The sequence below is a fragment of the Canis lupus genome, chromosome 1 (assembly GCF_011100685.1).
Source record: "Canis lupus familiaris isolate Mischka breed German Shepherd chromosome 1, alternate assembly UU_Cfam_GSD_1.0, whole genome shotgun sequence".
Taxonomy (NCBI): domain Eukaryota; kingdom Metazoa; phylum Chordata; class Mammalia; order Carnivora; family Canidae; genus Canis; species Canis lupus.
The window spans coordinates 42,876,433-42,893,148 of NC_049222.1; the positions used below are offsets into that span (position 1 = coordinate 42,876,433).

At 36.4% G+C, this 16,716-nt stretch overlaps 1 protein-coding gene across 17 annotated transcripts in view; it reads right to left on the bottom strand.

The window, feature by feature from the left end:
- SYNE1 (spectrin repeat containing nuclear envelope protein 1) overlaps positions 1-16,716 on the bottom strand; it is a 449,233-nt gene that overhangs the window by 85,977 nt on the left and 346,540 nt on the right. For all 17 annotated transcript variants that reach the window (XM_038526343.1, XM_038526344.1, XM_038526348.1 and 14 more), the window contains 8 exons: positions 12,800-12,955; positions 9,835-10,005; positions 7,801-7,934; positions 7,204-7,408; positions 5,341-5,523; positions 4,615-4,761; positions 2,573-2,727; positions 1,801-1,948 (listed from right to left, as the gene is read on the bottom strand). In XM_038526343.1, the coding sequence (XP_038382271.1) occupies positions 1,801-1,948; positions 2,573-2,727; positions 4,615-4,761; positions 5,341-5,523; positions 7,204-7,408; positions 7,801-7,934; positions 9,835-10,005; positions 12,800-12,955 (1,299 nt within the window). The remainder of the gene's footprint in view (positions 1-1,800; positions 1,949-2,572; positions 2,728-4,614; positions 4,762-5,340; positions 5,524-7,203; positions 7,409-7,800; positions 7,935-9,834; positions 10,006-12,799; positions 12,956-16,716) is intronic.

Genomic DNA, 16,716 nt, shown 5'->3' on the forward strand with positions numbered 1-16,716 from the left:
ACTGACATGACTGTGCAATTATCTGTGTATCCCATGGGCCACTGGCCCCTATAAAGCTGCTATGCCTCTTAGTCTCGGGGTCCAAGTCCCTGCTCCTCTGTGTCGGATATACTTGGACCCAAGCTCAAGCTTGTAATAAACCCTCGTGTGTTTGCATTGGTGTCGGCTCCTTGGTGGTTTCTCGGATTCGCGATCTTGGGCACAACACAACCCATAAGCCCATTAGGTATAACCACTGACCTATTTTCTATCTCTGAAGATTTGTCTACTTTGGACATTTCATGTAAATGGAATCATGCAATGTACTGTCTTTTGTTACTGGTTTCTTTCCACTTAGCATGTTTCCAAGGTTGATGCATGCTCAGGATGCATCATCACCATATTCCTTTTTATTGCTGAATAGTATTCCACTGTACAGACATACCACATTGATTTATTAATTCATCAGCTGATGGATATTTAGGGTTGTCCTCATTTTGCAGCTCTTATAAATAACATTGCTATGAACAATATTGTCGCACAAGTTTTTGTGGACACATATTTTCATTTCTTTCTGGTATAAACCTAAGATTGGAATTATTGGGTCATTGGAATTATTGGGTAACTCTGTAAAGTATTTTGAGGAACTGCCCAACTGTCTTCCAAAGCAGCTTCACCATTTTACATTCCCAACAGCAATGTATGAGGATTCCAATTCCTATATACCCACGCCAACACTTAACTGTCTTCTTCATCAAAGCCATCACAGTGGGTATGGTGATATATCACTATGGTTTTGATTCATTGTCTTTTATTTCATCTTCAGTCAACTTAATAAAACTTGACTTAAAAATACCTTATACATATTTAAATTCTCTACTTTTAAAATATAAGCAAAATGCTTTAAAGTTAGTTTCATTCTCTTGTAATTTATTTTCAGCTTTTCTCTGCTTTTAGGTAGATCCTAACTCTCCATTTGTGTATAGTTCAGAAACATACAGCCCAATGTGGTTATACCAGTAAACAGCAAAATCGAGATGAAATGCAAATTAATTAATTTGCTTTTTGTATTTAGTTCTCTCTTCAGTGTTTCTTAAGAAATAATTATAATGCAATTTGATCAAGAGGTACTCTTGGAGAACAGCCGCGGTGGCGCAGCGCTTTGGCGCCACCTGCGGCCCAGGGTGTGATCCTGGAGACCCTGGATCTAGTCCCACATCTGTCTCCCTGCATGGAGCCTGCTTCTCCTTCTGCCTGTGTCTCTGTCTCTGTCTCTCTCTCTGTGTCTCTCATGAATAAATAAATAAAATCTTTAAAAAAAAAAAAGAGGTACTCTTGGAGATATTTGGTAGTTTAAGCTCCAAGTATAAAATATATACATGTTTTTTACGTAACACACAATTTTCATTTATCAAAGACTTCTGATCAAAACAATCTCTTTAGCAACTAGCCTTGGCAAGATTAATGTAGTATGTAACTAATTTGAAAATTGTCTATTTCTGCATTCCTTTCACACATACCCTTGATTCCCCGCCCCCCCTCCCTTGTAAATAGACTTTTACCACAATTCTGGCTGTATATGTTGCAGGATATCTAAGCCCACCACATTTTTAAAACCAACTAAGGAAACAAAGAATAGGACCACATTTTTGTAATTAACATATGAAAACCTCAAGCTTAAGAAAGAAGGCAAACAATGACTACACCTGAGCAGACTCAACGCAAAATATAGTGCTTGAACTCCTCCCCATGGCATTGTGCAGCATTTTTCAAGGATCAAAAACTATTTTATTACCCCACTAACCTACCAACATAACTTACCTCATGCGCTCTCTGCTGCTCCAAAAGATGCTGATAATTGCCTGAAATCTCTACTGCTAACTTTTGTTCCGTTTGAACCAGGAATTCCATCCATGTTTCACATTTTTCCAAGAAAGTCTGATGTTGTAGCAAAAATGATTGCAACTTACTGACAGAACAAAGGAAAAGAATAATGATTATATTGTTGTTTGTTCTTCTAATGTTAGCAATAAAACTACACTAAATAAATATTCTCTGCCTGCAATTCTAATTTGACCACCATGAAGCTTTTGATGTTAGGTAGTAAATTTTTAAGAAAAAAAAGTTTAAAATGGTAAGTTTTCAGGGTGCCTGGGTGGCTCAGTCAGGTAAGCATCTGCTGTCAGCTCACGTCATGATCCCAGGGTCCTGGGATGGAGCCCTGCATCGGGTTCCGTTTGGTTGGGAGTCTGCTTCTCCCTCTCCCTCCACCCTCCACTTGTGTTCTCTCTCTCTCTCTCTCTCTCTCTCATTCTCACATGCTCTCTCTCTCAAATAAATAAAGAAAATCCTTAAAATAAAATGGTAAGTTTTCAAAATGATAAAATTATGTATGTATCTTTAATATATTATGTAAAAGAGTTTTTCTTTTTTGTTAAAACAATATTTAGCACATCAAGCATGGGAACCCACTTCACAATTTGATTTCTCCACTTCTACTTCAAATTTTGTGAATATCACTGGAAAGATTGATAAACATGCACAAACCATGCACTTATTTCTCCTGATATATCAGAATGGCCCAGACATGTACCTGAATCTTTCTGTGGTCTGAGAGGAGATCAGAGACCAGCGCCGGTTCAGATTCTGCATCCTTTTGATTTCTTTATCATTCAGTGGTAGCCTATACCCAAGCTCATTTAGACGGTCTAGATCAGGGACCATGCTGCTGAATTTTAACATCTGTCCCTGAAAGCAAGATTTAAAAGCCAGTTTAGCACTATGGTCAGGAAAGGCAGAGTTCTTTTAAAGTGCATGGAGAAGAAGTCTCTACATTTCTAAGCCACTGATTTGTAATCTCAGATCTGCAAATAGAGCTTTGTCTCCTAACAAGCTCCACTGCTGTCACTGCCACTGCTGCTACAGCTTACTTGTTTCCACTGAATGTTTAGTAGTTTACGTGTATTACTTACTTGCCGATGGATGAAAGTTCTGTTGATGACTGAAAAAGCATATTTCCTACTCTGTATTCCATTTCTCTATGCTAATCTGCTCTTTATTACCTAATATCAGTAAGAACATTTATAATGATAACCATTTATAATAGCAACAGCTAACATTTCTTGAGCACTTATTATGAACCAAGTATTCTTATAAGAACTTACAGGTAATAACTCATTTTGTTTCCAAAACAATCCCCTAAGGTAAGTACCATGACTATTCCAACCTTATGAGTTTAGAAATGGTAAATAAATTACTCATGGCAACCCAGCTAGTAAGCAGCAGAGCTGGGTAAACAAGAGCCCTTAAGTGCCTGCAAGATAGAATTTGATTCCATTTGAGTTTTGAAGTCACCACACATTATCCAGCAGCTTCAATTTTAGGTGTTTGGCCCCAATCCCAAAGTTGGTAAGACTCAACTGACAAAGCAGTCTGTGCTTTCAGAGCTCTTCCCCCCCTTCAAACACAGGACAAAGCTGTCTTTTCTGGTTTTCAGGGGTTGGGGTGGGGTGGGGGAGGGAACTGTAACTCCAGCTAGGAAATTGGCTATAGAAAGGGGGAAATGGCAGGACACCTTTGGCTGTGTGTGTTTTCTCTTTGCATGCTCTGAAATAGGCTCATTACCCTAAAGACAGAATAAATCTTTCCAACTGCTAAAGTTGAAAGCATAACAATTAGATGGAAGATTTTCCATGGGTAGATATTAGCAGTGAGCAAAACTGATATACAGGGCTCCTTCTCATGGGTCCTACAGACAGTAAGATACTATTCCAATAATACTATTCTACAACAGTAGTCACCTAATCACACAAAGGTAATTAAATGGTATGAAAAAATTTTGAAGAAGAAAAACGGTATGCTATGAAAGTATGTGGCTGGGGAGCCTGACCATAATCAAAAGGTGGAGCTTTCTTAAGACAGTGACATTGAACAAAATGACCAAAAGTTCATTCCTTTTGGTGGGAAGGGACTTGGTGGGGACAAAAAAGAAATTCCAGAAAGAAAGAATGTTATATGCACAGATGCTAGGAAGCACTGTGATGGACACTGAGATGACTAGTGGAGGAAGACAAGATCCTTAGGAAGATGGAAGCCAGGTCCACTGGTCTTCACCCTTAGAACCATGGGAACCTGTGGAGAGTTTTAAACAGAAATAATATGATAAAACTGGCATGTCTATTGTATCATTTTATTTACTGAATGTTTAAAATAATTCATAATTATGTAAAACTCTTTAAAGAAAAAGATCATTCTGGCAACTATGGGCTAAAGATGCTATACAGAAGGCTATGGAGGCTATTGGTGGGGTCTGAGAAATAGAGGACTTGCCTAGGAGAGGATAAGGGTATAGATGGAGATGGGAGGCTCAAAGGCTCCAAAGGAGAAGGTGACCTACTACGCAGGGGCAGGGATGAGAGGTGGGAAGGAGGAGTGAGCTGGAATCCTAGGACTGCTCCTGGCTGGGCTCCCATCATAGGGTGTGAAATCAGCATGTGCTCGCTACAGGAAAACAGAGCAGGTAAGGATTTCTTTGGAAGTTCACAATAAAAAGTAGGCGTATGTCAGGAGTTGTGAGTAATCCTTAAGATCTGGGGCACAAAAGAAGATTTAGGCCTAGCTTTTGAATGCATTTACCTTAAGTTCTTCCATCCTTTCCTGAATGGTTGAGAGGTCAGATGAGTGGCTAGGGTCCTGCCCTTGTAATATGTCTTCAGCTTCTACTATCCAGGCCTCCAATGCTTCTAAACTCTTGGTAAAGGTCTCATAGTCAAGAACTCCAACCTTTTGTTTTCATAAAAGAAAACTGGTATTTAGATATCTAGTGAAAGGACAATTGGATGCTGAAATTATTTTTCATATTCTTGTGCCAAATTGCTATCCTTAAGAAGCAATAACTAAAGAAATAAGACTATATGATTTAACCTTTATTCTCTTTATTAATGTAATTTTTTGAAAACTTGGAATTACTCTTATATTCCATTTATTAATTAACTAATTAAAGTTATTTTTAAAATATGCTACCAAATAGAAATATATTCTGATTCTTGGCAAAAACTTGTTATATAAACAAGAATGTCAACACTAAAGCCACTTACTGTTTATTAGTTGAACATATTTCACTCAGTACCATAGAAGGAAACATTGCTTTAGGGGCAAAAATCACATTATAAGGAATAGTGTTAAAGACTTCCACCTTCCTTTGTCCTCACTGGAACTTCCAAGTTCATTTACTTTTTAATTCTTTGGTCTTGAAAGAGGTATTGTCTTAATGATGAAAAAAATTTCTTTTCCTGTTGTTAGGTTCAGATATTACAGAAAATCAATTTATAAGACATACCTATTATGAGCTCTGTAACATACCTGTAATGTAGTCTGCTGCTTGCAAAGAGCCTGTTCTAGGGCACATAGGTGTTGACTCAAAGACAGCTGATCAGATTGAATGGCTGATGCCGCTGAAGCATCCACTTGTTGCTTGAGCTGCTCTCCCAGCTCATGGAGAACAAAAAGAGAATCCTTCACTATCCCCAGTCCTTTGAGGAGATCCTACAGATGATGAAAATATGCCCATTATGAAACAATATGGTGAGTGTACTCCTTAAACTGATAATCAGCAAAAGGTCACACATCTAGAAATAGTTAATTCTTACTTGTCAAATTACTACACTAAATAACCTTTACACCTGCAGAAAAATAATGAAGAATTAAATCTGATTTTTTAAAAAATGGATATGTTATCATTTTTAGAAGTATATGTATTACCCTTATAATAAAAGCCAAAGAAATCCATTGTAGGATCCTGGGGGAGATGCAGAGAAACATACATAAAAGGAAGAAACATTTTCTTCATGTAGACCCAATAAGTGGAAACATTTGGGCATTTTTTCCCCCTATCTTTCCATGTAGTTGATATCAAGTCAAAATACACAGAGCTACATTTGACCTTTTTCTGCTTAATATTATACACACAGGGGATGAGTTTGTCAACAGCATCTTTCATATGCATGGTTGCATTATAGTGGTTGCGACAGACCCTCCTATCTCAGTGGAGCATAGAGCCCCAACAATGGCCCTGGTGAGCAGGGATTAAAGCATACTGTTGCTCCATTTTCTTCTATGGCTTCTCTTGTCTCCACCTTTTGTGGGACACTCTTAAATGCTCAAAATGTAACCAATGGAAATTCCCTGTTTCTGGTTTCCATCTATCACTAAGAGATGACAAATGACTTATTCTACCTGTTGAGGGTGCTCCACCAGACATGGTGGGAAGGGTAGAGCCTGTTAACCCTGAACAGTGACTCCCATGAGAGGTAGAAAAACAAAAGGCAGCTTTGACCTTGACATAGATCTTAGACAAATTCAGAGAGATAATTTGGAGTATTACCCCTTAAAACCAGTGTGTATGTATCAACTCAGGAGGATTGAAAATTGAAAATGACAAATCTTGTAAGAATAAATTATGTGGAAGGAGGTGAGAAAAGAATTATGTTATCTTTACTGTAAATATTAAACTTCAGCCCTAAAGTCACTATTCAGTATTCACGTTAAAGTATTACAATAGGTTGAAATTCATATGCTTTTTATAACTTGCCTAATAAACCGATTTGGGAAAGTTTACAAGGAGATCTTTGAAACAAGTTCATTAAAATAAAGACAAATCAGGACAAATGACACATGGTAGGAACCATGTAATGGGTGAAACAAGAGAACAGTTTCTGAAAACCTAAAGTAGGTTATTGGCAACTTCAGAGAAAAAGATAAATATTAAAAAGCTATTAAAAAGAAGCATACCAGTAAATCAGGAGAGAAAGACTTCTTATTAAGTTCTTAGAAGAAATAATTATGTGTGATGCTTACATAAGAGATAATGGACTTAAATAGGTAATACCTTTCACAGTGGATTTTTAAAAGGTACATTATTTTCCATACTCTCTCATATCTTAATATTGACCAAATGTGTAAAAACAAATAACCTAAATCTTCATGTGGATGGCATGCTATTTGGAAAAATGCAAAAACAACTCCTCTTTAAAAACAGTGGGAGGGACCACTTAAATCTGATACATGTGCAACAGTGTTCTGAAAACCTAGCAGACTCTGATACTTAAAAACAACTTTTGGATAGCTGTCCCACATACTGAGACTGTACTAAAAGCTTACACACATCAGCACTAGCCTTGCTGAAATTGAGAGAGAGTCTAAGACCAGCCTGGGGGGAAAACATACATTGCAATCTTGAATCCATGTAGCAGCTTCGTCATCAGCAATGTCCTTGTTAGTGGCTGCCTTCAAGAGCTCATTGGTTCGGTCCTCTTGCTGCTGAACTGTAGAAGCACACTGTTGGGAGTAGTCCTTGTATCTTTGCCAGAGTTGAAGTAGGGCTTTGCTGGAGTGCAGCTGCTCAGCAATCTCTTCCAGCAAATTATTCCATCTAGAAACAATAGCCAACACTCATGGGCAGATTAACACCCCTCACCAAATGCTGTTATTTGCTATTTTATTTTTCATGATCCTGCTTTATGTGAATATGGAAATAATGGGGGGTGTCTCATTTCTATTAGACATAATTTTGCCATGTAGTATTTTCCACTTGTATTTCAGGGGCAAAAATGAGGTCAATCTTTGGGTATATAGCAATTGTAATCTCTTTCTAAGGCTCTTCACCACATTCAATTACTTTAAATTCATTTGTGAAAACTGAAACATTAATAGAATCTATACAGCTTGAATTCAAAATGCCAGCAAATTTTAATTGTATCATTATTTATAACAACACTGTGATATAAATAATGTATAGCAGTGTAAAAGTAGCATGTTCCATACCTCATATTGACATCTTTTAATGTATTGGTAAGAGTTTCTGTCACAGGTGGGTGACACTCTTTTAACAGTTGGTTGGTGATAGAGCCAAACCTCTGTAGGTTCTTTTCCTGTTTTTCCAGATCATCTTGAAGATTCTGCCCCAAAATTAAAAAAAAAAAAAAAAAAAAAAGTGCTACGGATGACATGCCAAGATAATAAATTTTAATAATCAAGTTTAAAAGGAATTTATAGCTGTTTTCACAAATATATACATAAAAATATATAAGCCATAACTTTGTTCTGATGCTTTATATTTTCTTTAGATAGCCATTTTTTCTTCTATAATTTTGTTCTTATGAGTGTGAAAAGGGATTCTTTAAAATTAAATCTTCTTACAGTGGCATCTGGAATTCTGCTGGAAAAGCTCACATGAGTGTCCTTGTCCTTCACCTAGTAGGAAGCTATGGTGGTGGTATGCATGCAATCTGTCACACTGGTTCTCTTTGTTACTCAGAGTCAAAACCCAGGTTTCCATTTTATTACATACCTAGAGTTGTTCTACCAGAAACTTCAGATAAATAGACCGTAAGAAGTCATGGCTTTTCTGAGTATCAGTTATAAATTCTATCTTTGGGTGTTCTTCCTTGCAAAGAGCATTTATTAGACAGGCTATAGACTTGGCCCAGTCTTCTACCAAAAACTAGCGAAAGGTCTTGAAGGAAATATTGCTGAGGTGCTAGACTCAGTTCTTAATAAAACTCTATAGGTGACAGAGGCTACAAAAATCCAGTTTTGGGGCAGCCCAGGTGGCTCAGCGGTTTAGCGCTGCCTTCAGCCCAGGGCGTGATCCTGGAGACCTGTGATCAAGTCCCACATCGGGCTCCCTGCATGGAGCCTGCTTCTCCCTCTGCCTGTGTCTCTGCCTCTCTCTCTCTCTGTGTCTCTCATGAATAAATAAATAAAATCTTAAAAAAAATACAGTTTTATTTAACACCAATATCTGATTGCTATCAAATCAAAATCCTTTCAGATCTTAAAGATAGCATGTGCTGGTATTAAATACAGACTAGGCTAAATTAAAAAGTACTTCTAATCTCCTCAAAGTTATAAAATATGTTTTCAAATTTAGTATTTGCAAAGCAAATTTTAATGATTTTCAATATATGCAACAATTGTTTAAGGTTTAAATATATGTATTTTTTATCCTTCCTCCTTTCTACCCAACCCCAAGAAAAGGTGTTCCCTGCAGATCAGAGAGTCTGTGTATGAGGTCAGCAACATATAAAGTTTCATTGCCAAGCCAGGGAAAGGGATTGATGTAAGGAGGGTACATGCTGGGCTCTTGCTGGCAACTCATCTCTTGAGGGCCTATGCTGCCCATCTTGTATCATATAGTCTGCATGAATTAGCCAGGGAGAAAGAGTGGCCATAGGTGACAGTGCCCAATCAGTGCCCAGTGTGCAGGAGGGTGAGGGCTGGAGCTGATTTGAAGGCAGTGGCCTGAGTTAGGAGACAGTGCTCTGCAGAGTCAACAGCAGCGATGTCATTCTGTATGACAGGAAACCAAGCAGTAAGTGCTAGAAATAGAGGCTTATGTGTACAAATCAGGCAGACCACTGTTACTATGCTGAACAAAAAGAAAACAACTTAAGAGTTTACAAGTTTACCATTTTTGCTATCTTTCTCTTTGTTTTCTTTTTACTTCCTTAGAATATTCTTGAAGAAGCAGGATAAAGAGAGAAAGGGAAGATATAAAAGTAGCAACGAGATCAAGGAGGTTGGTTTAGATGTGAAATCATTTTATAAAATGCATTTAAGTGGATATTTTTATAATAGAATTTTAAAAATCATTTAGTTATATATTAACTAATCCAGAAATTTGGTATCTATAGGCAAGTTTAAGTTACAAATAAAGCACGTAGGATTGATTCTACGTATTTAAAAATAATTAAATGCAAACGATATACAGCAATATTCTAGAATGCTGTTCATGTTTGCTTTTTTATTTTCAGAAATTAAAAGGAATATTAAAGATGGTTTAACTTCATTCCTTACCTGAAGATTGTCTACCTGAACTTGTACAGCTTCTAAAGAGCCAGTCAGCAGACGGAAGCGGGAAAGAGAATATCTGGCCTCCATGAGGTAGGTGTTTATCTCATCAAAGGCCACCTTGTGATTGTTCCATTGGTCAAACACGGACTTCAGCAGTATCTTTAATTGCCCAACCTTTTGAAAGAGGCAGATGCTTCTTATAATCGCATAATATTTAAAATTTTAAATATTTAAAATGATGGAATTCATATTGAATTGATGGAAACATTAATATTTAAGAACTTCATCAGGTTTCAGACATTATAAATAAACTAGAAAAGAAAGATTTGAAAAGAAAGACATAGAAACACTGAAATTTATATATTTTTGTGAATTTTTGACCACTCAGTCTAAATTAGAATGCTTAAAAAAGTAACATACAACCTTTGAATGTAAATATACACAATATGTATTCTATATATCTATATAATATACAGGTGATAAAAGATTAATATATTTAACACCACAGTTAGGAAATATATTAAATTATTGTTTTAAATGCATTAACTCATTTAATTCATATAACAACCTTACGAGGTGGGTATAATTATTATCCCCATCTTACAGATTAAGAAACTGAGGCTCAAAGAGGCCATAAAAATCACCTGAGATCATACTATTGGAATATGAGAGACCTAGATTTGAATCTAGGCAGTCTGGTCCTAAAAAATGAAATAAAAATCTATCTATCTCTTCCCTCATTTCCTTTCTCTCTCTTTCTCTCTTTTTAATCTCACATATGCATGTTCACACACAAACACACACACACCAACACTCAAATTCATATCTTAAGACAAAACATTTAAGAACATCCTTTCCCTAGACTTATCTGCAACAGAAAATTTAAGCTCTTTGTTTGGTCTGTGTTATTTGGAAAGATATCTACTTTGGACTTCTTGAATGGCACTCTTAATCTTCTAAATGTAATATTTTGAATAAGGTAGAAGTATGGCCATAATTAAGGAAAGAGATAATATAAATTAGTTTATATCTACATTCTCTGCTTTTGTTCTTAATATAAATAAAAAATGCTGAAACCAATCAAACTACTACCTAACGGGCCAAAGGACTATGAAAGTGCTGTTTCAGAAATGGTACAAAGCCTCGAGGTGCAGACAGGGGTGAGGGCTTACTTAGTTTATGCAAGTCAGGGGCAGACATGAAAATAAAGCCAGGAGAGTAATCAGAGTTTTTAAATAGTCTATTTCTTCTGTGTATTATTTTCACTTGCTTTTCATGAGATGTTTCTGTGAAAGAACCACTTAATTTATTTACATAGTAAATTATTTCCAAGATTTGTGATGATTTATAAGAATGCATAAAATTAAGTAAAACAGATTTAAAACTGGGTTAAAGATAAGGTAAGGACAGCCTGGAAGGCTGCACCTAGAAAGGTAGATAGACTGTAAGGAGCTGTTTGCTGTATGCCATAGGTCCCAGTCACTTAACCTGTTTGTGCCTTAGCTCTCATCTCTGCAAACTGCCATGATAAGTACTCGCACAGGTGTGTGCAGAGCAGTATTTGTTGTTATTCATATTTTTTATTGGAGACTTCAGCACTCCATTAGGCATAGATTTATCAAATGTCTTCATAGAGCTTACATTTTAATGAGAGAAATTTAAACAAGTAGGCTGAAAACTTTGTTAGAAGTTGATAAATAATAAAGGCAAAACAGAGAAGGGCTTCAGGGAGTACGAGGTAGGGATGTGGAAGCTATCATTTAAAACAAAGCCAACAGGAAAGCCCTCACTGAGAGAGCAGATTTGAAAAAGTTTGTGGAGAGGGAGAAACCCATGCGGATACGTGGGAGGAGGTGTTCCAGGTGGAGGCGAGAGCCAGTGCAAAGCCCCTGAGTGTGAAATGTGCCGATTGAGTTCAAGAGTTAGAAAGACCAGAAGCAAAATGAATGTGTGGGACAGAAGCAGAAAATACGTTGGAGAGACCATAGAAGGCCAGGTCCTAAGGGCCTTCAGGCCCTCACCAGGCTTTGGCCTCATTTTTAATAAGACAAGAAGCTACTGGGGGCAGGGGAAGGGTTTGGTCAGATGAGTGGTGTGACCTGGTTTCCATTTAACAGGAGCTCTCTGGCATGGAGGCCACTGGAAAAATCAAGGCCGGCAGTGATGTTGACTTATACCCCAGTGTAGGCTATGGAGATGGGGGGAGGGTAAGATTCTTGATTTGTGCTGAAAAGAAAGCTGACAAGACTGCTGATGGATCACATGTGAGGTATGAGAGAAAGGAGTGAAGAATGACTCTGGCTTTTGCCTACGCAACCAGGCAGAGCAGTCATTAACTGGGATGGCAGAAAGCATAGGTTTGTGGGGAAAGAACAAATGTTGGCTTGGGCATGTGAGTTTGAGGTGTCTACTGGTCATGCAAGAGGAGCTGTCTATAAATTGAATTTCTCTCTCTGCCTCTGTCTGTATCTATAGTCTAGGAGAGAAATCCAGGCTGGGGATTTACATTTGAGAATTGTCTGTACCTAGACAGTACCTATAGACGTGGGAATGGATGAGATTGCCAAGAGAGAATGTTCATAATAATGTTTATTATAGGAAATATCCAAAGCTAGACTTAAAAAAAAAGTCTAATAGGGGTGTCTGGGTGGCTAAATCAGGGAAGTATTCAACTATTGGTTTCAGCTCACATCATGATCTTCCAGGTAGGGAGACAGGGCCTTGTATCAGGCTCCCTGCTCATCAGTGAGGAGTCGGCCTCCTCTGCCTTTCCCCTTGTTGTCTCTCTCTCAAATAAATAAATAAAAATCTTAAATAAAATAAGGAAGAGGTTAACGAAGTAGACCTAATATAAAGAGATCATGTAGAAATTCTGTAACTATTTACTGTTATTTTCAGAAAACCAAAACACCATGACATGTTTGGACACAAAACAGCCTTGGAGTCAGGTCTCTGCAAGCAATATTACCATGTGGTCTAAATTTGCCCAGGTTTGGTTCAGCTCCCGCAGCGTGCTCATGACAATGCCAGAGACTTCTTCTTTCTTGTTCTGAATCAAAGCAAGTCCACTCTGCTCAATTCTCTCTACCTCTTTTTCTTTTGCTTTAACCAAATCTTCTAGATCCTGAAAGATTAAAAATAGTCATTTTAAATTGTTCTATTGTGGAACTCTGTACACTGAAATTGAGCTATTACAGCCCCATATCCCCCCAAGTTTTTGCTAATCCAAAAAATTTATCATTCTAGGGAGATGGTCTCCACAGCAATACTTGTTCCTACATTTAAATTTTTAAAACAGCCTTTTAAGAGAAATTAGCATAACTTTTTTTTTTAGCATAACTTTTAAAAAGTAAAATTTGATTACCTAATAAAGACAAGGCAACATGTAATTTTTTTTCAGGAAGTAAGAAGGAAAGAAATATATGTGGGAAATGGTAACATGATTTATATTCTTAAATTCATGAATCTTGGTGTGGGAAAAGTTACATAGTCCTAGGCCACAGGATGAAATGTAAAAGGATGGTATTCTCGGTATCTGAGTTTAGTTACATTTCTGCTACTATTAAGATGTGCCTCTTTAAATTAAAAACTTCTACTGGGTCTCTTTCTTCTGACAGAAAATCAGAATCTCTTTTAGCCTTCCTTTTTCCCTGATTCTATATAATTCTGAAAGGTTATAGGCTTTTTTTTCATGAATCAAATCCTATTTTTAGAGGGCATATGCTTTTATAACAGTCAGTATGAATTCTTCAAAAAAGAAAATGCAATGAGGCAACATTGAGGAGATCAGCCTTAACCATACATTATAACCCTAGTTTATATTTTAATGTCATTTGAAACTTTGGAAAGCTCATTTTGGATGGATGAATAAGTGGGAGATCAAGTCATATAACCTGTCTTGGATTATAGAGCTGGTGAAGCCTGGAGAAGGGATTAGAACCCAAGCCTGCTGGGTCTACTGACTCCTAGCACAGTGTTGGAAGCGAGTCCCCAGATGTGACCTGTGGAGAGGATGTAAGTTCCAGATGCGGCTGATGTGAGAAGCCATATATTAAAGCCTGGTTGCATGCTTACGTTCAGAAGTATATCTCCAGAACTAGATACGTAGATTTGTACGCACTGGAGTTTAAAGTGAAGAAAATTCTTAAATAATATACATGAAATGTCTTCTAAGCTGTTAAAAATTTGGCAAATGCAGGATAGTATTAGTCTATTCAGCTATTTGGTCATCAGCCATGAGTCAATACTAATTTATTTATTTTTCTCTCCTTAATTATCATAAAGCTATTTTTTTCTTGATGTATTAATTGAAAATTCATGCAATTAGTAGCCTGAAGAGATTGTTTTTATTTTTAATATTGTGCTTTCATTTCTACATCATAATTCTGTCAATATTTTGACAGCTTTAATTGATCAGAGAATGAATATGGTGATTACCAGAGTCATAGGTCCTTTAAGCAATATGGAAAACATAATTAATTTTACTATTTAAGGATTTCTCTCTCAACTTTTTTAAAGGGTTAACCATAAATAATCCTTCCAACAAGTCTTTAATATAATTCTAAAATCCAGCCATTGAAATTAAATTTATCCTATTTATCCATAGATGGTAACTTTTTTAGTGAGCAATATTAAATGAATGATCCATTACTTAAAAACACATCTCTAAAATGGCCTGCATGCTTATGCTGGCATAAAAGCAAAACCCAGGAAGGAAACAAGACTGACTGAAATATATACTTTGTCCAAAATGAAATTGTGTTTTTCTTTCCTTTCAATAATTAAAAGATAATTGTTTCTGATCAATGAAGAAAAAAGCCAAACCTAACATTTTTTTGCTCTAATAAATTATTCTTGAGTTAATTCATAAATATTATTTTTATGTTGGTTTCAATTAATAAATCACCTCTGAAAAAGTGGGAAAATATTCAAGATGTTTTAAAGAAAATAAGCTTAAATCCAGTCACCGATTTAAGTCTGCTGGCTTGAATTTCACACTTTGGTCCAGAGGAACAATTTCTCAAAAATGACAATAAATTTTTATCTAGGTTTGTGGTACTGCCAAATAGAACCTGCCATTAAGCTGTTGTGATTTTTATGTGATGCCCCAAAATAATTGTGTGGGTTACATTCATTCGGTTCTTTGTTTCAAAATATAAAGAAAGATTAAATTTGAAATATCTAATTGGCATTGTGTGTGAAATTCTCTAAACGACATTTCAAGCTTTCCCTCCTGACGCCTGGTGTGACCTTCTGTGAAACTTGGCCAAGCTTCTGCTATATTTTCGATAGTATTGTCTCTGTTAAATAGAAGACATGGTCATGAAAAGAAACAAAACAGAAAATGGCAGAAAAAAAGTACAGGAAAGAGAAGAAAAAATAGTAAGAAAAAGTAGTAGAGAATGTAGAAAAAAGGAAAATTTAATGTATTGTTTCACTTTTAACAGTAAGGTTTATCACAATGATATAACAAAGAAGCAGTAATGTTACTAATGCTAACACTTAAATGATCTTTTAACTTTGGTGGAAACATTTTAATTTAGAAGCTTAAGAGGTCTGACTTTTCATCCCTCAAAGGAAAATTGTGAAATTCTGGATTTTTTTGTACATTTAGATATACAAAATTGATGGCCCAAATTAGAAATACTACAGGCCCCTGGAAAACTGGAAATGCAGTAAGATTAGGTGATGCATAATTTTGGTCTTCAGTCTTTTATATGCCCATCTTCTGATGTGAAACATTTTTTTTAAATTTCAAGACAGAACATAAAGACTCCTAACTCTGGAAAACGAACTAGGGGTGGTGGAAGAGGAGGAGGGCGGGGGGTGGGGGTGAATGGGTGACGGGCACTGAGGGGGGCACTTGACAGGATAAGCACTGGGTGTTATTCTGTATGTTGGTAAATTGAACACCAATAAAAAATAAATTTATTTAAAAAATAAAATTTCAAGGTATTTCTCTATATGATTATTTTCTTTGTCATTTTTATGTACTCTGGAAATTACAATCCATTAGCTTGTCAGCCCGGCACAAGAGCATCTGCTCTTCCTTTTCTGAATGGAAAAGCTTTGATTGAGAGCTTAAATATATCTCTCTTTTCAGGTGCCCCCAGGAAAAAAAAAATGCTTGTTGGAAGGAAGATAATTATGAAAGGCCTTTCCTTTTGGAGTCTACAATATGAAAACAAGATTTAGGGAAAAGTGTTTCTGTAGAACTATTTCATAGCTGAGTCTTCAATTGTTCTTTGGAAATACTACAGAGAATAGTCACATCTAATCTGTACATTAAAAGTTATTGAATTATTTAAAAATTTTACTATAGCATTACCTGTAATGACTCATATTTCTTTTGTAATTCACAAGAATACCTAAGCAAATGTTAAGTGTTCTGAAGTCACTGGAAAACATTTAGAGTGTGCTCACTCCACCTGAACCAGAGATTCTTCTAATAGTAGAACAAGCATATGCTGCTGAATGCTTCCCATGGGACATGGGAGAAATTAATGGTGTCACCTGTGAAGTACTCTGCTCCTCAGAGCTAAAAACAGAATTAAATCAAGTTTCTGGTGCTAACTTCCCTTTACAGGAGATACAGAGGGGAAAAGAGCAAGGTAAAGAACATCTTAAATGAAGTCCAAGGCTCATCCAGAACCTGAGGCCAGTCTACAGATTCTGCAGCAAGTTAATTGTATTAAGAAATATTAAAGAGGCTTAAGAGATCCAATAACAAATGTAGCATGTGGACCTTGTTGTACCCTTATGTGAGCAAATTAACTGAAAAAAAAAAGACATTTCAAAGAAAACTGAGGAAACAGTATTATGAGTTGAGCACTGAATAATACTACGGGATTATCGTTAAAATTTTTGTGGTGATAATGACGTTAT